We start from the raw sequence: 21,484 nt of genomic DNA on the forward strand, positions 1-21,484 counted from the left end.
CAACTTCCGCTCTGGAGGGAGCCTGAAATAAATTGGAAGCAAGAGATGCTGCAGCTTCGCAGAGGAAGCAAGTCTGGTTTTGCTGTTGTAAAGAGCAGAGAGGCAAAGGCTGCTCTGTCTGGAACTTTTTTTTTAAAGTGGTGGTTCTCAAAAAGGGGAACAAACAGAGCAAAGCAACCTCCCCAGCCACTGCCTCCCCTCCTGCAAAGGCCTTATTTGGGCAAGGCTGACGGTTGGTCTCATTTGCCACCAAGGAATCGGCCAGAACCACGTACTGTTGTCCACGCTGCTTTGGTGCATCACCCCCAGTGCTCCTGGGAGCCCCCAGACTCGGCCCCAGCCTGGGAAAGCCGGTGGGACGCTTGCCCCTGAGCAGCACGGCTCTTCCCTGAGCAGAGACACCCTTGCAAAGCGAAGGGCTTCAGCTTGCGGTCCCCGTGTCCGAACGGACCCACCAGCCAGCACAGAGGACGGGCTGGACCTGTTTAGAGAGATGGGATGGAGAGAAGGGAGCTGTGCCTCGGGGCAGAGCCATTTTGACACGAGAGGAAGCGCTGCCCACAGCAACGAGATGGTCGTATCAGCAGCTGCAGATTTTAACTCGCTTTGTTGCCATCCACCGACTTCCAGGAAAGCAAGGCAGGCGACGCTAACTACCCCCACAGGAAACCTGCCCTCTGAGCGACGCCTCTCGAGAAGTCTGCAACTGCTCCCGGAGCTCTCGGGAGCTGAGAAATGTCACCCTGTATCTGTGCTACGTGCACGTCCTACATGTGGCAGGGTCACCATGTCAGCCCGCCGCCGCTCCCGGGGCTTTGCCGGGAGGGGAGAGCAAGAGCTAGGTCAGGGTGAGCAGGTGCCGCTACTCCGTATTCAGCAGGAAGGGAGATGTTTCCTGACCTGCCGCTCACTGCAGCTTAGAAGAGAAGTTGAAAACAGAAGTCCGGCCAAGCAGAACGTTTTGTGAGATCGTACCAATTTCATTCGATTGCTGAAGTTAAAAAAAAACCCAAACCCACCTGGGAGAATTCAAGAGTTTCACTCTATCTAATTAAGCGGGCATTACAGTATCAAGGTTGTATTCAAAGATTAAACACCGAAGACATCTCGTGCTTACACACACCACACACGCAATTGAAGAAAAAAATAATAATTTAAAACCTCAAGCAGATTTAAAAACCTCTCTGCCCAAGAGGAGACTCCGTCCCGTTCTCCTGCACGTGTTCCAACGGGTTTAATCCCAGCCCACGCTCCCCGGGCCACGCCAGCTCCCTCGGCCCCACAGCTGCCCTCCCTCCCAGCTAGGAAACCCTGCGGGCTCCGGTTTTCCCCCTCCAGCACCATCCCGAACATCACTGATCCAGCACCATTGCAGGGCTGCCTGCTCAAAGCAAAGGTCTGACCACCGTTTCATTGCATTTGACCAGACAGGGTTACTTTTGCTTAGCACATGCACGCCCGCATCTGCAAAAGGTCGGGGAGAAAAGACATGAGACCTCTCACTTGAGCTCCTCAGCCACTTCCAACCACCCTCGGAGCAGGAAAAGCTGTGGAAGAATTCAGCCCTGGGGCTTTTATAAAAGCAGGCGGCAGATGGAGGGAAGAGGTGAGCCCGTGCCCCGATGAGACATCAGAGAATCAGCAACAGCTTTTGCAGGAGGAGCATAAATGCTTGGGGTCATGGACAGAGCTTAAAAGAAGAGGGAGATTCTTAGAGCAATCCAAGAGGATCTGCAGGGAAAGAGCAGGGAAAGAGACAGCTTCGTTAGTCCTTTAAACTAAACTCACGCTGAATGAGGGCATTTGCTGTTTTGACAGACAAAAGCCTCGGGAGGCAGCCAGAGCCCGGGGGGCGGCTTTGAAGATGGAAGTCTTGGGACAAAGTCACTTCTACAAACACGGCTAAGGAGCACTGGAGACTTCAGCAACTGGAACTTCCCGATAAGTGGATAAGGACGGGGGCGGATTTCTGGCAGGAGCTCTGCTGCTAGAGGTTTGCAGGAAGGGATTACTGAGAGGGAACAGCGCTGCGGTGGGAAAGAGGCACGTTTCACCCCACACCATCTCCGAGGACTCTTTTATTGGTCTTCTGAAAAACAAACCAAACCAAAAACGGGGGAGGGAGAGGAGAAGAAACCCAGGACGCACAGTCAGCCCTCTGCACAGCGAGGCTGCCGGTAACGCTGGCGTCTGGAAATCCTGCTCATTGCTGCCTTCTCGCACAAACTCTTATGGGACCAAGGCAGCCGGGAGAACTGAACGACCAAGTCCATTGTGGCATGGATAACGCCAGGAACCTCCCTCTGTATGGCTTAAAACGAAAGCCTGAGACTCCGAGCATCCTAGAAGCACTCCGCTGTCTTCCTCGGGGCGATTCTGCTCCACTCGGAGAGGCAGCCAAATGCTCAATGCAAAATTAATTTGGTCACCCTTGGGAAGGACTTTGCTGCCACTCAGAGGAGCGATCTTGGCTCCTCACAATGGGGGTTACAAGCAAATCCCTAAAAAGGGAAAACTCAGACCAAGACGGCACGGTTTTACCCTGTTTGGTGTTTAGACGGAGCAGTTCCGCCCTTTTTCATGAGCCCCTTCTCTCACCAGCAAGTTCACTTTTCTTGTATGCAGGAAAGTGACCCACATCACCTTCCGTGGGGGTGGATGGAGCTGTCACAGGGAGGGAACACTGCAAAATCCCGGAGGCCACAGACAGACACCAACATGTTCTGGCAACAAGGAGGAGAGCAGCAAACAGAGCACGGGACTTCCCGGCACAGCGTGGTGGGACAGCGGTGACAGGTGCCGGTGTCTGCAGCCGCGGGACAGGCTGTGTCACCCCAAAGGGGCTGAGGGTGACAGGTGCCGGTGTCTGCAGCCGCGGGACAGGCTGTGTCACCCCAAAGGGGCTGAGGGTGACAGGTGCCGGTGTCTGCAGCCGCGGGACAGGCTGTGTCACCCCAAAGGGGCTGAGGGTGACAGGTGCCGGTGTCTGCAGCCGCGGGACAGGCTGTGTCACCCCAAAGGGGCTGAGAGCCCCAGGGGACCCTGCCAGGCTGGCTGCCCAGCCACCGCTCCCCCTCGAGCGCACTCCAGCAGGTGGCACTCGGAGCATCTTCAACGTCCCAAACGTGTTTCTGTTCTGAAACAGGAGGGTAGGAGCAGCAAGGGCCCATTTCGTGAACACCCATTTCATGAACACTGCGGGAGGATTCAGCACCCCTAGAACAGGGGGCACCCAGGAATGGCTAACGGGTAAGGTGTTTTCCCATGCAAAGCCTGAGATTCAAGAAGGGAGAAGGCAGAAGGCGGCCTCAGGCAGCAGAGCTCCCATGGCAAGGCAAGCCCTTCTGCTTCACAACATCCTTTTTGATCTGTTGCTACGTGATTCATTGGACCAGGAGCACCAAAATATCCGCTTTATGCCAGCTCGGGCCCCTTGTGGGACGGAGAGAGCAGGGAGACTCAGGCACAGGCATCCCCCTTGCACTCCCTGTTCTCCTCCCTGCTCCTGGCTCTCTCCAGGGGCATTCTGGCACCAGATCCTGCAAGTTGCTTTAAAAAAAAAAAACTGGGGGGGGGAGAAAAAAAAACAAACCTCCACCCTTTCCAGGCACTACAAGCCACAGCTGGCCAGGATCAGCTGACAACAAGCAGTTTGGGCTCAAGCTACAAGCTCAGGCAAAACATCTCCCCAAACGCCACCGAGACTTCCCAATAGCTCTCCCGTGCCACCGCAGCATACCGCAGAGCTGCGAGGGAAGCGCTCGCAGCCGGCAGGACTTTGCACCCGGTGAAATGAGATGCCAGAGACGAAAACACCTTTAACTGCCAGGAGATAAGGAACTACTTAATTATGCAGCTTTTACAGAACAAATTAGTCTCCATTTAGAAAGTGGAAAGGATACTGCCTCCCCTTCCTGTAGCCCTACACACATTTCCCAGCAAGGAGGAAAGATCCGCTCTCAGCAAATTCAGATCAAATTGCTTTGATGGTGGTGAAACCAGGAGACCCCGTCCCAGGCTTTTCTAAATGAAGAATATTACTCTTAGGAACGAGCGTTAAAGCACTATCCTCCAGCTAGGTGCGATGCACTTTTGCTACTTTCAGTACAGAAAATGAAAACTCTTTCTAACTGAATTATAATACATAACGCTGGTTTCACAACAAGAACCAAGACTTGTTTGCTGCCCCTGGAGTTATCGTGGGATGTGGAAACTATTCTCTATCGCAGGAACGCAGGAATTCCATACTCCTCCCACAGCACACATGCTGCTGGCAGTTTTCTTGTTGCAAGACACATGAAAAGTGGTCTCAGGACTTGGTAAAGCCTTTGCTTGGTACCTACCAGGTTTTGGTATGTGGAATAACCCAGCTCTGTCCCACCCTCTGGGAAGGACACACGTGCGAGATACATTGAGAGAAAAGTGATCGTCACATTTTCATGGTGGCTCTGAACTTTGTCAGTATTAAAAAAACCAACCACCCCATATCCAAAACACACCCTGAGCTGTGTCTTACCAACACCATAGCAAGAGCGTACAGGATGAGCACCTACCGTAGCAAAGCACAATTTTTTCATTTAACGCTTGTAAAAAAAATACAGATGCAGCCAGCGGCTGCCCCCTCCGCGGCTCAGCCCCGACACAGGCACACGCCTGCCCTGCGTGCCGGGGACGGGGCTGTAACGTGACGACCGCTACCCATCCCCTTCCCAAACATCATAGTACGGGAATTACAGTCACCCTGAACACTGGAAAGAACATGTTTTGTCCTGTTCCCCTAAGATATGAAAAATGCTACTTTAAGAAGCTTTTTTTTTTCCCCCACTCTGTCCATGCGGAGACCCCGGGGCTCCTCTCCTGGTGCTGCTGCACTAAAGGAGCGATCCCCAAAGACCACTGCTGACCCGTCCCGGTGCTCTCTGGCTGGCCCGGTGCCGGTGCCGGCGCAGAGCCATCGCCTCCCCCTCTCTGTAAGCAGACGCTGAATATTCCCGATCTGCAACCGGGCCAGCCTGAGCCGTCCGGTTAAACACACCTCTCTGACGGCAAGGAAATCAATACCACCGTGTCTCAAAGCGCTTACGGGAGCACAAAAAGATTGTGTTGGCAGTCCGCTCGGTATTCCCAGAGCCATGCCAGAAGCTCTGCCAAGACCAAGGTTTCAAGTACAAACGAGGGATAAACACCCTCATTTTCCGTATCCGAAGGAGTGACATTTCCCGGCTGTGCGCTCCAGGACCGGCAAGGGAATGACCTGGATTTCACGCTGTGGTTGGGAAACCCTTTCTGCCTCAAAGCGTCGTTGCGATGAGATCAGCTGGAGTTTCTGGGAGGCAATGCCTCTGCCTCCCTCGCCGCAGAGGCAGCCCCAGGCACACGACGAGTGACTTTTCCTACGGGCGAAGAAGGGCTGCAGGCAAGGCAGGATTCCTTGGAGGATAGCAGGGACTATCCTCCCCGGACGGTCCCCAGCCTCCCCCAGCCCCGTGGCAGCCCCTGGCATGCAGCACAGTGCAACTGGGGGGGAAAAAAAGTTATTGCGGCTTCACCTGGAGCTATAGAAGGAATTTACTGCTTGTGTCAAAACTCGGCTTCGGCTTCCAAATAAAGCTGAGACTTGTAAAGCTGCAGGAGCTTCAGAAAGCCTGCTTGTGTGGGCAGGGAGAGCCCTGGATCGGCATCCGAGCCAACCGTGGAGCAGTGGCCGCCCAACAAGCCCAGCCGAGGGGGCTCAAAGCTCCCAGCTGCCGGGGTGGCATGCTCCAGAGACCCAAGCCCGCTCTGACCCCTTCAAAAATGAAACGTGAATAAGTTCTTCGGTTTGAGCTCTTCGGGGTCCTCTTTGGTGCCAGCCCTCTGCTGCCGTCCCTGGCACAGAGGGAGCTGCCACCACCCCATCCCCTGCGGCCGGTCTCCATCCACCTTTCCCCTCAATCAGAGAGAGGAGCCCACGACTCCATCCCGCCGGGGGAGCGCCGGCAGAGCTCTGGCCTTGCTCACGCTTCCTCCTGGGTCCATAAAGAACGCGAGTTCAGCAATCCCGTGCCCTCCGCCCCCCAGCTCAGCCAGCCGGGAGAAGCCAGAGGAGGGGCTGGCAGCGGGATCCCTCGCTCTGCTGCAGGCTCAAGAACTCCTTTAACTCCGATGGGGAGACGGATGACACAGGTTTCCTCCAGGTACAGAACACAGTAAAAGTTTTTTTTTTTATTTTTTCCTGCCCAATAAAAGAGGCTTTCTGGAGGCAGAGCTTGAGGCAGTTTCTATTAACCTAGGAGGGGGATGGAAATGGAGGAGAAGGAACCGGAGCAGTTGTGATGGGTCGGCGCGCCATGCGTGAGGGCTGTTTGAGATCTGCTCGCCAGCTCTGCAGACTGCTGCATTCCTCGTGTGCAAGTCCTGTAAACTGACCCCTCTTCAATTATTCATTAGAGTCTGCAGCTCATCAGAGACTCTGCTCCTCAAACAGGCATTTATTTGTTTTTTTTTTTTTTTAAGAGCTCAGAAGCTTGCTGTTAACCAGAGCCCAGCCTTGCCAAGGACGAAGAGCAAACGGTCTGGCAGGAACAAGCCAGGCAGCTGTCAGGCATTACATTAAAAACAAACCCACTTGATTACTTCAACTGACAAGACGGAGCAACCAGTTTAAACCAAGAGCTTTACCACTGACAGGCTCAGCATGCCGCGCTCGAGATGTTCTGCTCCCACCAGGTCATCCCAGGTCCTTGGGGGACCAGAGCGCTCTTGGCCGAGCGGCTGGAAGACACAGAAGAGGGGCAGTGGGCAGAGAAGGGATTTGCTGAGGTACCTGTCTCTTCCCACGTTCGATAGCTTTCCAGTTCTCGGAGAAAACAGCAGCAGCTGTGCAAACACGCCAGGCCTGTTTCAAAGCAGAGCATTTCACTTGTTTGTTTTAAAATCCTTCACGTTAAGAGGCCGTGATTAGAGCGGTGTCCAGTAGCGATGAGGATTGCACCACCGGACATGTCTCGTCAATAAGGTTTGCGCTCAGCCTGGAGCTGGAGTTCACGTGCAATGCTGGCAGCATGCAGCCTACGCAACGAGAGCCCTCCGTCAGCTGGACACCAGCTGGGCACACAGCTTGCCCTTTGGTGGCTAGCAGATCTCGGATGACTCTTTCTTCCTCCCCCGTTGCAAAGAGAAGGTGCTTCAAGTTTCCCCTCCACCCGCCCGCTTAGTGATGCGGCTCCAGAGAAGACAGGACGACTGTCAGTGGACGTCCTGGCAGTCAGCGAAGCCTACAGCAAGACGCACAGCGCAACGTCTGGGTGAAGGAGAGAGAGGTTCTGCTGGAAAGCAGAGCTATGAGCAAGCACTAATGCAGTACGCCATGATGGAGCAGCACAAAGCCTTCCTCTCTTACATCCCGCTGGAAGAGCATAGAAAATTCCCAGTTCACATCTGGAGGTCAGAGCAGGATTCCTCACCAGCAGCAAAGTCCAGCCTGCAGGAAAGCTTCTCCAGCGACATGCAGTTTGCAGGCGGGAGCGAAGAACCGGGCTCGAGCACCTCAGCAGGGACATAAGGAGTTTAGCGAAAGTAAGAACCAGCCTTATTTCTAACAGCAGACTACTGCTACTGAACCACGCAGAGGACTGGCACAGAGCAGCCTCATGTCTTGCAGCTATCGCAGGTAGATGGCTACAACCCTCCTTCCTCCAACTCATCCCAAAGGATTACAATTCAGAGCTGTGACTGCGACTGGCATCGCCAAAGCGTTCTAACAGGGTGCCTCACCCAGAACAACACAAACTAACGTTAACACTGGCGATGCAGGTGTTTCTCTGGCCAGAAGCGTCCATGTCCAGGGCTCCTGCCTTGAGTTTCCCTTGCTGAAGACGCCATGGGGGCAGATCTTTCTGCAAGCTTTACTTGGTCAGGACACGAGGATAAATCAGCAGGAGCTATACAGATCTGGGAATGAGCCCTGTTTTCCCCTTTAATGCATCCCACTATGTTTGCTGCCTAAAGCAAGTCCCAGCCTAAGCAGGTGGGGCACGTCATGCCCGGTGTGCACAGCAGAGCAAGCCCGCGCTCCGGTCTCAAAGGTCTCTTTTATGGTGCAAAGCAGAGCTGGAAGAGGTTACTTATTCACTTCCCCAGTTTTCATTGCGCGCTGTGATTATCACCCAAGAACAAGCTGATCAGCACTCCCAGCCTGCGCCAGTGTTACCTCCAGAGAGAGAGTGGGCACACTCAGCCCTGCAAATCCACTCCTCTGCTCTTCATTATGAAGTGATTTCACTAATTGGGTGTTGTACTTTCATGCATAATTCCTCACACTTGGCACCTTCAGGGAGCACAAGCTCACCCCTCAGCCAAGCTGGCTGCAGAGCAGGCTGTAAAACCCCTATTATGAGAGGTTCCATTTTTCCACTGAATTCAAGCCCTCTGCTGCTGTTCCTTGCTGAACAAGGACCAATCGTCAGCCTACCTGACAATTAAAACCTAAAGAACACAGGAGAGAACGAGGTTCAGTACCTAGAGACCAATGCACAGCGCTGCCGATCGGCCCCTGGGGCAGAGCAGCTTTTGAGGGCAAGGCGAGAGACCGCCCGTTCTGCTCCTGACCAGCGCCGAGACGCAGCTGAGGTGAACCCAAGGCTGTCGCAGGAGACGCTTCTCTTGGTGTCAGCCCAGGCTGTGTCAAAGGAAACAGGTAGAACAGGAAGAAAGCAAGCCCTGAGCCCTGAAGTGCAGAGGATATCAGGATAGCAGGTCCTGCTCCGTAAGCAGCAGTCCTGCTCCTCTACCACCAATACGAATGCGAAAGAGCAGCTCGCCTGTTCAGCATCCTGCAGACGTTGCACTGAAACCTTGCACCAACTGTGCTGCTGCTACCCTAAAGCCAACATCAAATTTTAACAGGGTCAAACACCACCACCAAAGAGGAGAGGAAAACAAAAAAGCCATCTTTGTACCTATCTCTGCCAAAGGCTCCTGTTCAATATAGCGTTGGATTAGCAATTTGGTTTGAGGGATGTGGCCAGGATTGCCTGGCAGATTGCAAACTCTTACAATAGGGACACACTGGGAACATGCAGATAAGCAAGCATTTGGGCATGAGCAATCTAGGATTGTGCTCACTGCCAGGAGAGGGTTTGGCTTGGAATTCCTTATGGCCACAAAGCTGGAAAGCTGTTGGGCTGGCCTTGACTGCAGACCCAGGCTCCTTTCCCAGTGACCATGCAAAGGGAGACAGACGCTGCAGACAGCTCCCTGCCCAACCTGTAGGATCTTGCAGGCATTTCCAAGATACCCAGGTAAACACACGGAGGTACGATGCTTGCAGGGACTTGTGTACCATAATTGTTGTTAAAAGGTGGGAATCCACACAGGAATAAAAGCCACAAGAAGTTGTGAAATCCACCAGCTGTCCTCGGTAGAAAGCTGTTGAAGCTACAAAGGCAGATAGAAAGTACCAGATCACAGTCAGCCTGGCCCGAAACATCCCCTCGCTGCCTCTGCAGCGACCATTTCATCGCGTTTCACGCCCAAAGACCCTAACGTGCAACAACGGCAGGTGAGATGATGACGGAGGCGTTACACTGCATCAGTCTCGCGCTGCCAGCTGCTAAGTTCCGAACTCTTTTGAGGAACTCTTGGATTTCCTCCTTTGCAAAGCGTCTTTGGTTATTGCAGGCAAATAACGATTGTACTTCTGGCAGCACCCTACTTACGGGGACAGGGGGAGGGACAGCACCTGTGCATGGGTGTCAAGTAAATCACCGCTGTCACTGCTTCAGGCTATTTTTAGAAGAGATCACAGAACTAGCAGCAAAAGGATAGCAAGTACAAACCTAGAATAAAGGTGCCTCTTCCCCTTACAGCTCTCCACACACAGCTAGAACAGAAGGGCATGGGAGGGATCCTGAGCAACCTTCAACTTGAGAAGAGCCAACCTCAGATGTTTGCTGCCGCTTACTTCTCCTTCCTTAGCCCTTGTCGTAGGTAGAGCCAGTGCCAGAGGCTGCTGCTGATGTCTAACCCCAAAGGAACAGAAAAACACACAGATACGCAGCGCACTGCTCGCTTCCCCCGTCTGCAGCACCACAGCTGGTTCAGAGCGCCGGAGTTTGCCCTGAAGTTGAACGTACGTGTTTATAGGAGGGATTTAATTTGTCTGTGCTGGTAGCAAACGTACCTTGTACAAACTTGGAAAACACGACGGAGGTTATTTCAGGAGCATGTAGCAGGGCTTCACGTGTTCAAAAGTTACCAAAAATGGGATTGTCAGACACCGCTCACAGGCATTTTGGCCACGGTGCCTCGGAGAAGTGGAAAGCAGGACACCTGCACGTAGCACAGGGCCCTTGCGGTTTCCCTGCTGTGGGATGTCGGACAACTTGCCTGCTGCTCTGCTCCAGCTCCCCAGCTGCAACGGGGACCTCGCGTCCATGTCCCACAGAGGGACAGACACAGAGCAGCAAAGAGAACCCCAAGTGCTTTTTGGCTTCTATCGCATGATCGTTCTGTGGGGCTGCATCTACAGAGGGAATCAGCCGGGGTCTGTCCCAGTGATGTTCTTCAAAGAAAAAAAAAAATCTTCAATTATTTTTAAAGCAACATTCGTCAGCGGCTTTTACGGTAGGTCAGTTTAGCCAAGTGTTTGAAGATGAAAGAGGCAAAGTCTCAAGTCTTAGAAGCCCAGCTGGAATCCAACCAGAAGAGACAGGAATTTTTTTTTTCCCCCCCTCATGCCAGAGATGCAGGCACAGTGAAGAACCGTAAAACCACTATTCTCAGGGGAGGGAAGTGCACAGTCTCATCGACCTGAGTTCATCCAACCCACGCCAGATTTCTTGCAGGCCACTGGAAAAGTGCCAGTCCAGCAACTGGGACAGAAATGCAGACCAGGTAGTTGAGATGCAATGGCAATGCTAGAAGTCCAGCATAAGTTCCTGGAAAAGAACTGGCTGAAAAGTAGACAACTGGTTTTTAGGTTTAAATTTCTTTTACTAAAAATACAACGGTAACCAACTGGGAAAACAATACAATAAGCCCCCGTGGCCTTTAGCAGGGACGATGATTCAGAGAGAGAAACTGCTACAGGGCATTCAGTGAGGGTAAGGCACAGGATAAACTCTTGACAACCCGTTCAGCAAGGTCTCCCAAGCCAAACATGTGGTGTCATTCTTCACAGTTACGGCATGTACGTATCAGAAAAGCAAATCCTGAAAGGCTTATGATTTCAAGGCGCTGATATGGCTCTCCTACCCAGCACAGTGTCTTGCAGGACAGAGAAGCGTGGGCACAGTTAGGAACTACCCATGCTAACAACATCGGTCCTCGGTCTCGTACTTGGAGAGGGCTCACATCAGAGAAATCAAGTCCTTCAGCGTCATGCTGCAAGAGCTTCAGGTGTCTGAAGAAAGTCTAGCAGATTAAGGCCCTTGCCCAAAACATGGAAGACAGCAGCTCGGTTCCCTCTACCATTCCCTGCTGATGTTAACGGGGACGCAGAGGGCAACTTGACAGAAGTGGAGCTTCTCCCAGCCCCACCAAGGCAAGAGAATAAACAGATACCAGGCGCTCAGCAAGGGCAGCTGTGCCAAAACCATCAAATACTCTTGTATTTCTCATCCCATCTGGCAAGATCACAACATAGGGAAGGGTGTGAACACGGCACTGAAAACACCCCAGGGATTCCCGCTTCTAGCCCTCTGCTACGGCCTCCAGCTCACCTCCTGTGTGCTGGACCGAGGTGGCCCTTTGGGAGACTTTCCAGATGTGTTTGGATGACCAAAGAGACAGGAAGAAAGAGGGTTTATCTCTTCTCTTCCCCTACTCCAGTCCCTTACACTCCCACATGCACTCATCCAGATTACAAACAGCAGCTTACAGGATTTAAAAATAGCCGTCCCCGACCGATTCCCCAAGTCAGCTCATACCCCCACGCAGCTCAGAGGGATAACTTTAAGACGTAACCCCAGAGCATTTTTACCTTGGATGGAGGATTCCCACCTTCTTCTGCAGCAGTCTGCCCATTCTGCAAAGGAAGAGAACCTGTCGTTAGCACGCGCCAGGCATGGGACCGCTCCTTACACCCCCTTACGAAGGCTGTCGGCTCCGAGAGCCTTTCACGCAGGACAAACGGGAGGATGCCACTTGCAGACATGGTACAAGATGGTTGAACACTCCCCATACACCTAGGGGTCACTATCTGCCAAGGAAAAGAAAAAAACTCATTTAAAAATAAGGCTCTTGTCCAGAGAGTCCCTCCACGCTTCCCCCAAATGAAATTAAGGCTGCTTAAATACCGACCATCGCTGGTGGGGCGAGCGGTACCCCTGCACTCCTCCGGCGCGGATCCCTGGGGCGGTGGGTACGGGAGTCCCACCCTCGGCACCACGTCCTGCAGAAACCGCTCTAGCGACGCAGCTGCGCGGTTCCGCCATCCCACCCTCCCGCACCTGCGCCGCGGCTACCCCCTCCGCTGCCTCTCTGGGACCGCTGGAAGAAGCAAGCAGGGCAGATCAGGTGAAGACGGGAAAGCAGCGCTCGCGTGTGGCGAACAGCCATTTTGCCGTGACGTTGGCTTTACTACAAACATTCATCGGTTATTTATTGCCCTATCGCAGCTGATACCGCTGCAGGAAAACCGTACCACCTGCTTGGCTGCAGGCCACCTCTGGCCTGCCAGTCCAGCTCCTGCTGCTGGCGCTCCGTACAAAGTCACAGCAGGTGACCTGAGCCGCCCGCAGTAGCACCAGCCGGTCACACCGAGCGCCGAACCAGAGACGTATCGGGCTCAGCACAGCACCGTGCCTGGAGAAGCCAGCGGGAGCAAAAGTGGGTGGGATTTAATTAGACGTAGACACTCAGAGCAGGATAAGCACATACAAAAGGTTTTCTGCAGACTGTGGAGAAAAACAAGGGCAAGAAGATTTTGCTTTGACGTCTATTTGCGCTGCAGTCTTCTCAAAAATTCATGGAAGTGCTCTTTCTTTGAAAGAACAAGGCAAATTTATTCACTTCTCTTTAGATCTTGTGGTCCAAGAGAAGAGGTGCAATGCGATTGTATTTCAGCCTCAGATTCTCAGTTGAATGCCTGGGGTTTAGAGTCTGTCAGGAATCTAACAGAAACAAAGCTAGCTCCTGCCCTGGAGAAGCAAGGGGACATCGACGTGGCATCTGTCTTAGGACTACACTATCCCCTTCTCCCCCTTGGGCCAAGTTTAACGTACTTCCTTTTACTACAAAGCAAAACTTGCGATTGTTAATCTTGAGAAGGCTTTGGGGCGCCGAGAAAAACTCCCTCGAATGCTGCACTCGCTTTCTACAACATTCAGCGGATGCTTCCAGGTTCACACTCTGCTTCCCAGAGGAGGTCATCACGGCTGGTTTTAAACTGCTTGGCTACCTGCTCGCAGCTAGCTCACAATAAAAGGTGTAACGCTAAATTTAAGCACAAGTTTAGTTTTCGGATACTTCAAATCCACGGACAATAGTCCAAAATCTCCATATATCTTCATATTTAGGTCTCTCCACTCCCACCTGAGCCCCACCTGTGCTGCCTGCAGCACCTCCCAGAACAGCTCAGTCCTACCACAACGTGGAGTACCAGCACATCAGCTGGGGAGAGGACCTGCCTCTTGGCCTGAGGCTGGCCCTGCAATACTTATGTTTATATGGATCCACTCTGAGCCCCACAGGTCACCTTAGTACCAGCTTAAACTGGGCTTAAGTTCCTAAGTATTTTCAGTCAATGGCTGAAAGAAGCAATAGCCCTACCACGCAAGCCAAGTTCCTCCAGAGGAACGTTGCCCTGATGTTTACACAGAGCTCTTGGTGCCATTAGCACAAAGAATAGCTGAGAAGTGAAGTAAGATTTTGTGTTTATGTATAGCCTCCACAAAGAGGGGGGAGACACTGCACTCGAGATAACCAGACCTGGAAACACGCTTATGTTTAGTGGCTCAGCTGTCACCGGTCAACAATTCATAGCTCGCTGCTAATCAAAACCATGGCTCCGGGAGTGCTGTTTATGTCTAAAACAGCTTAAGAAGTAGAATTTCTGTGTTGGACGAAGGGAAGCAGTGCCTGGCTCATGTTCTGGAGAACAGATCGACAAGGCACGTGTCAGGAGAGGGGCGAGTTGATGCATGGGATAAGCTCTTTTATTCCCCTGGGAAGACTAGGATATGGCGAACGAATGCAGGGTCTGTCCAACCCTGCAGCTTCGAGGATAAGCTAGGAGACACCGGGTGCTGCCTCCGGACCTGCCAGACCTTTGGAGTGCTGCGTTTCATCAGCTCCCTACCCCGAGGAACACTTGTCCTACACACTGCTGCTGACAGAAATCCATCCTACCTGGGGGTGGAAGGGATGTGGAAAGAAAGAGAACAGTGTCCATGCCAGGGAGGTTTCCTGGGTGCGTAGGTCCATGGTCTTAGAAGGATGAAGCTCCCGATGAAACAGTCGCTTTCTCAAGCTGACATAAGGCAGATGTGTAAGGAGAGAATTGCGGTATTTAGAGCCAAGTGCTTTCCTTCTACCCCAGAGCAAAACCAGTCTTTATTCCCTCATATGGAATTCAAGAGCCATTTGTAAGCGTCCAAGATGGAAACACACTCACAGCTACAGACTCATCACCTCCCGAGATAAAATACGGCTATTCGCCGCGTCGTAAGCAGAGCTGAAATAGTTTGTGGGTTTCTTGGTTTGATATTTGTCTCTTTAAAATGCTTTACTCCTGCACTCCCCCTGCATACCACGCACAGCGTGTTAGCGAGTGCCTGTGTGTTTGCCTCCGTGCCAGACACCCCCTTACAGCACATTGTTCTCGGGGTTGGAAAGGAGCCTCCTGAACGTCCTGCTCCAAGAGCAACCCCAAAGATCTCCCCGCAAGCAGCAACCAGGCAATACCTGCTGCAGGAGGGAGGCACAGCTCCTTCCCTTGGGTGCCCAGGGCAGTAGGGAGCTGATGCAGGTGGTGGTAGAGCAGGGCTTGGGCTACCAAGAAGGCATCGGCACGAGCCTCACCGGGGCCCAGCAGCCTGTCCCTGCAGCTTTCCAGCCAGCATTGCTCTGGGGCAAGCGGAAACGGGGATTACAGAGCTAATCTGATGGGCACGTGGAGCGGCAGCCTGGCAGCGAGGGCACCTCCGGGCCAGCAACAGCTAAAACTGCCCGAGAGGTAACGCAAAAGCCCTTCTGCACACACGCCGCTCTAATAATTTTTCTTAATAGCACGCAAAAAAGTATACTGGAAAAGAAGCACATTCGGTTACGCAACTGCCAGCCTGGCTGAATTGGGAGATATTTATCTTAGGACATCTTGCATTTTAAATCCCTTTAATTCCACATAATCTGCAACACAGGGAGCAATTTACAGAACAGGACAGTGCTGCTCTGATCTGAAACCAGGACGAGCCTCACCCCTGCCAGGACCGCGCGAGACCGTGCCCACTCCTGCTGCCATCAAGGGCTGCGCTCTATAGTTAGCACCATCAGCACAAGTCATCCCGGATTATCGACAGCTCTGCTTAGAAAAGCAGCCTGCTGCTATTTCTGGACCTCTAGGTTTTGACTAGTCACTTTTGAGATGCCCATATACAACACAGCAAGGGTACCAGGTACCCGAAGATGCTCTTTCACCCAACTTCAAGGAACCGTGAAGCGTTCCAGCAGGAAGGAGTGGGGGAAGAAACCTTTCACCCCAGAGCTTCTGCTAGTTTCACACAAGAACAAGGCATTTTATTATTATTAAGTGGAATTTATGGATCTTGCCCATCGCAGTTCGGAGAAAGGAAATGATTCTGCAAAAATAAAGATCTCCAAAAGAACTCACGTAGCCCGAACAGACCAAGTCATCTATGCACAAGGCATATCCGAGGCAAAAGTTGCTTGGCTTCCTCCCCTATCTTTTGATCATTGCTTCATGCATTGTTCAGCTAAGATGCTTGAAAAAGATAGTTATTCATGAACAGCTCCTGCTCAATAAAGGATGATATGCATATACAGGCAAAAATAATTAGCTTGAAGTGGTTGGGTTTGGCGCAATCCCACGTCAGTTGTGTGGCTGTATGTTTGTGTAACAAGAGAAGAGTTTAAAGAAAAGCATAGCCCCGATGACAGTATCCATCGCTATGGTGATGAAGTCATTCCGCTCCACTCTCTATCGCTTGTACTCTGCCCCAGCCAGATTTTTCTACTACATAAGCAATATTCTGAATAATATAAGCAGCAGAGAGAAGCGGGCGGCAGGGGGGGGAAGGAAAAAGTATTACGAGGCTAGCTCATTCCCCAGGACACAGGGACTTGTCTCCTGCAGCGGATCAGTTCAAGCTCCCGCTGCCACCCACTTCCATGCGTTTGGCCGGCACGGCTCCAGGCTGAGCTCTGGTGGGCACCAGCCGGGACAAGGGGCGCCAGCCGTGACCCGTCCCCAACAGCAGACGGCCAACGCTCCCGGAGCGCAGTGGAAAAACCCCAAATCCCTTAACAATAGGACTGATGCCTCTACCTCTGCGGTGACAGCACCTCTGCTCCATGACTCAGAAAGCAAAGGTTGGAGGAAGCCGGTTTCTAACCTGGATGGCAGTGATCCCAGGGCAATTTACGTAACTGGCGTTCCAGAAAAGTCTCCTCGGTTTCTCAGTGGTGCCACCTTGCCCAGGAGTGGTGAAAACTTTCTCCTTGGGCCCCTGCCCTTGGCGAATTTAACCTCTCAAGGTGCAAAACTCCCGCCGAGCCCTAGTCCCTCTCCGCTGTTTGCAGATACGCTGCTGGATCTCAGGCAACCCTCGAACGTCTGGCCCAGGCGACGGCAGCCAGGTTTAGAGGTGAAGTACATCCATAGCATTTTCCTCACTGGAGTCAAGCGCACGTACCTGCTCACCGCCAAACAAAGGGAGCTAAATTGCTAACATCCCACTTGCGATTGCTCCTAAAAAGCCTGATTGTCAGAAATACCACCTGCAAGCGGCTCCTGACCCTGACCCAGAGCTCTGGCCAAGGTGACTTGGGGGAAGGGGACAGCTCAGAAGCCAGCGGCAGGCCCTCCAGTTTCGGTTTACAGTTAACACGCTCGTTACTAATGCAACGAGGAAAAGAGTCCTTGCTGCTGCCGTGACCCTCACAGCTGACTCGGGCTGACAAATACACTGGACCCCTCGGCTGTTTCCGCTCAGAAGAGATCCCGTGATGCTGACACAGCGCCTGCCTGGCACCTGGGAGACCTGGGATTAAGTAGTAAATGAATCTCGCCCACGGCGTTCACCGCCCTGGGCACGGGCATTAGTTTCCTCCCATTAGGACTCTAGCTGCGTTTCCTGGCTTTTCAGGCTATCTTCCTACTTAGGAAGAGAGAAACCACAACTCAAAAGCCCTGTCTCCCAGCAATAACCTACACCCTGGCTCTGGGCGCACGACGTGGTTTCAGGAATCGCGATCAAGTCACTGCAGGACTTCCCTCCTCTCCCACCTTCAAGCACAAACCCATCCTCATGACTCAAGCGATGCTTCAGAGCCCACCGCACCTTCGTGCCGGCTGTTTGGCACCCGCAGCACAGGCAGACCCTCCGCACAGCACCACACCCGCGCGGGGGTGGGGGGCTCTAGGAGAAGCCGTGCCATATCTGGTGGATAAAAATTAGGCAACCTCATCTCCAATCGCCAGCGGACCTCCCCGCTGTCATTGCAGCAGTGGTGAAACAGTGCCTCCACTCAAAGCAGAGATCTCTTAAGAGGCAATTTTAAATAGGAATGAGCAAATCTGACCGATTAACCAATGCGACAACCCTAGGCGTGACAGAGGAGCGTGACAGCATCGAATCCAGCCAAAACGATGGGAAAGCACCGAGCTCTGAGTAAACACCTGGGACAAAATCCCCACCATCCCTCTGGTTTCTCCAGAAGAGCTGCTAGTTCCAATTTGGATGAGAAGATGTTTAACTAAAGAGTGCCAGAGCACAGTGCCTCAGCTGGCTGCTCTGCGACGGGTGGAAACTGCTACAAGCTGTCCCTTTATTCTGAAATGGCTGTGATGCAAGCCTGCAGATGTGGACAGATGCTGTGCACTGTCCTGCACATCTGGCTTGCAGGTCTTAATCAGAAGGAAAAGAGCAAAGCAGGAGGGAAGAGCAGACATCCAGGAAAGTGAGACAGGACCGTGATCGGAGTTTGAAACACAGGCCTGCGGGAGCAGCTGGGGCTGGGGAGGTGGAGAGTGAGGAAGCCTGGAGGAGAAAGACCCCAAATCCGAGACATTTATTCCCCGGGCCTTCAGCGGGGCCCGCTTTCCTCTACATCTAGGAGGCGATTTAGGAGCACGCCGCTCACGCTCCCCGAACAATCCAAGCCTGCAAGGGCGGCAGCGGAGCCAGGAAGCCCCCGGTGCCCCAGCCCCACCGTGCACACCCCGAGCCCCGGAGCAGGCGGCGGCCCCCGGCAGCGCACGCCTCCGGCCGGCTGCGACCCCCCCCCCCCCCACCCCGGGGCCACCCAAACCCCTCCCGGGGCTACCAACCCACCCCCCGGAGCCACCAAACCCCTCCCCGGGGCCACCGAACCGCCGGCCCGGAGCACGGCACGGCAGCAGCCGCAGCCGGGGGGGTCCCGCCGGGCGGGGGGCCGGGCCGGGCGCTCCTTTGTTCGGCGGAGACCCCCGGGGGGGGCCGGCGCGGAGCTCCCCCCCGCCGCCGGGAAGGGCCGGCGCCCCGCTCACCTCCGTGTCCAGATGCACCAGCTCCATGTTGGGCCAGGGCTCGGCCAGCTGGGCGAGCGGCATGCTGCCGGCGGCTGCCCCGCGGGGCTCGGCCGGGCTCGCGCAGAAGCCCCCGCGCTGGGCACCGGCTCCCCGGGCCGGGCCGGAGGGGGCGGGGCGGGGCGGGGCGGGGCGGGGGGCGGGGCCCGGCGGGAGCCCGGGGAAGCCGGCGGCGCGCGGCGAGGGGCCGGCCCGGGGAGCGGGGAGCACCGAGCACCCGACCCGCCGGCTGCTCCCTTCCCTGGGCGTTGTGCCCTCGTAAATTTTGGATGCAAACCGGTCTTGAAACCGGTCGCTCCGCGCAGGGCGAGAGGCGGTCACTGCGTGCTCATGCCTGGCAAGGGGATCCTCAAGGCACCTCAATCCGCCGACAACACCCGGACACCAAACATCTACCGAAAACACATAGCACCAAGCAGCCAGCTCCCCTGCACCTTGGGAAGATTTTTTTTTTTGAAAGATTTTTTTTTTGAAAGAAAGATTTTTTTTGAAAGAAAGATTTTTTTTTGAAAGAAAGATTTTTTTTGAAAGAAAGATTTTTTTTGAAAGAAAGAATTTTTTTTTGATTTTTTTTGAAAGATTTTTTTTTGAAAGATTTTTTTTTTGAAAGATTTTTTTTGAAAGATTTTTTTTTGAAAGATTTTTTTTTGAAAGATTTTTTTTTTGAAAGATTTTTTTTTTGAAAGATTTTTTTTTTGAAAGATTTTTTTTTTGAAAGATTTTTTTGAAAGATTTTTTTTTTGAAAGATTTTTTTTTGAAAGATTTTTTTTTTGAAAGATTTTTTTTTTGAAAGATTTTTTTTTTGAAAGATTTTTTTTTTGAAAGATTTTTTTTTTGAAAGATTTTTTTTTTGAAAGATTTTTTTTTTGAAAGATTTTTTTTTTTAAATATATTTCCCCCCCCCCCCCCAGGAGTGTCCGGCTGTTTCACCATACACGCGATGCTACACAGCATCATCAGAAGAAGAGGTGGTGAGGATAAACTCGGTGACACAATTCAGGTCGCCGCTTAAAGCAGGAAACTGCTCTGGGAAATCCGGATTCCAAGTTTGAGATGCGCAATGAGTCACTGCTCATCACCGCCTGCAGTGCCCCCCCCCCCCCCCCCGCCTTCCCTACAAAACCTGGATTAAAAACATATTCACCTTTCTACAGTGTTTGGAAAGCCTCAGAGGGAAGGTGCCTTAAGCACAAGCATTCATAATTCATGGCTATTCTCACCTTCTAGGTTTCTCAAATAGGAAAAAAGGTTTTTTTCTACTCACTTCTTTACCAACCCCCAAAGCACCGTGTTTTCATGTTTCATGATAAAATTATTTGTTAAAAACCCCAATCTTTTTAAAAGGGTGCATCGCAAAGGATTGACTTCATCAAGGTGTGGCTGGAAATATTTAATGTGCTTAAGTGAAAGCACGTACAGCTGGGGTTTTGCATTCTGAGGGCAGCTGTCCCAGGAAGCTGGGGCTGTACAGCCCTGGGCCCTTAACCTGTTCGGAGAGGGCAGCGAACTCCGAAAAAGCCAAATTAGGACAAAGCCCAGCGCTTTGAAAAATTCCAGCTAATCTTCACAGCACTTGAAGCTAATCTGTAAGTCATCAGCAGGACCTGCTTGTGATTTAGGCTAGAGCTGTCATCTTTTTTGCATGTGGTGGAACCGAGCGCAGAAAGTTCCCACGGTGACAGTAAGCGCTGGAGCCAAGCCTGGGAATTGCTGCCTCCGAGTCCTGTGCTCGGAGCCCCCCTCTGTGCCATAAGTGCTGGAGCCCCAGATGAAGGCATTAAATAACACAAATCCACCCGACTGGTACTAAGTGAGGTCCTGTTATAGCCAATTAAACTCATGTCACTTACTGTTGGAGCAAGCCGAAGCAGATCTTGTGGAGAGTCATTCATTCAGCTCCAAAGCTGTCCATAATTTCCCCTTATTGCCTGGTACACGGCGTGCCGTCTGGTTACAGCCATCCGCCAGCTGCTGCAACCTGCTTTAAATGGCATCAATAACACAACGATGTCAATACTGGCGTCCCATTTACCTTCTTCATTTGTTTGCAAAACACATCTCCCTTTCCTTCTGCTCCGCGCGCCCGTGGGGCAGGTCTGGGGTAGGCACGCAGAGGGGCTGAGGGTGGACAGTGCTTTCCGCGTCCTTTCTGGAAGGAGAGCAAAATGGGACGCTACTCCGTGACCTGCCACGCTTTAACGCCAGACCCCCACGAATCCAACCTTCAGACATCGCGTCCTGGCACGCTTGGAGCTTCCCGCCTGGGTGACAAGGAATATTTAAGCCCTGCTGCCAGGCACAAAGGCCGTTTCCCACTCGGTGACCCACTGAATGCCTCCCAGCTTCCAAGGAGGGTTACGCATGGAAGTCAGGCAGGATCAGGTGCTGAGCAGTTACCTGCAGCAGCTGAGGGGGTAATCTCAGTCAGGCTCGTCATTAACACCTGGGAAGTTTCCGACTCCAAGGTCATGACTGTTATTTAAAACAGTAAAAAAAAAAAAAAAAAGTTAAAATAAATTCCTTTCGAAGTGTTGAAAATCGGCAGTTATAGGGTGGACAGTAACCACCAGAAAAGCAAGTCTTCATTTTCAAGGTCTCAGTGAAAGGTTAATGGGCAATATCCAGCGGAACCGTCTGAAAGGCAGAGCAAGGCCTATTGCGATTCAGTGAGGGAAGGGAGACAGGAACCGCTGCTGCTTCCATCCCCCGGTCGGTCTATTGAGATGCAGAAAGTCCTTCATATTTCACAGCAGAAA

At 52.7% G+C, this 21,484-nt stretch overlaps 1 protein-coding gene across 1 annotated transcript in view; it reads right to left on the reverse strand.

The window, feature by feature from the left end:
* Positions 1-18,751, reverse strand: part of RPS6KA1 (ribosomal protein S6 kinase A1) — a 40,686-nt gene extending 21,935 nt beyond the window's left edge. Inside the window, exons 1-2 of the mRNA XM_075722201.1 lie at positions 18,689-18,751; positions 11,963-12,007 (exon numbers count right to left, since the gene is read on the reverse strand). Of these exons, the coding sequence (XP_075578316.1) occupies positions 11,963-12,007; positions 18,689-18,751 (108 nt within the window). The remainder of the gene's footprint in view (positions 1-11,962; positions 12,008-18,688) is intronic.
* Between the last annotated feature and the right edge of the window lie 2,733 nt (positions 18,752-21,484).

This window comes from Pelecanus crispus, chromosome 16 (assembly GCF_030463565.1).
Source record: "Pelecanus crispus isolate bPelCri1 chromosome 16, bPelCri1.pri, whole genome shotgun sequence".
In the NCBI taxonomy this organism is placed as follows: domain Eukaryota; kingdom Metazoa; phylum Chordata; class Aves; order Pelecaniformes; family Pelecanidae; genus Pelecanus; species Pelecanus crispus.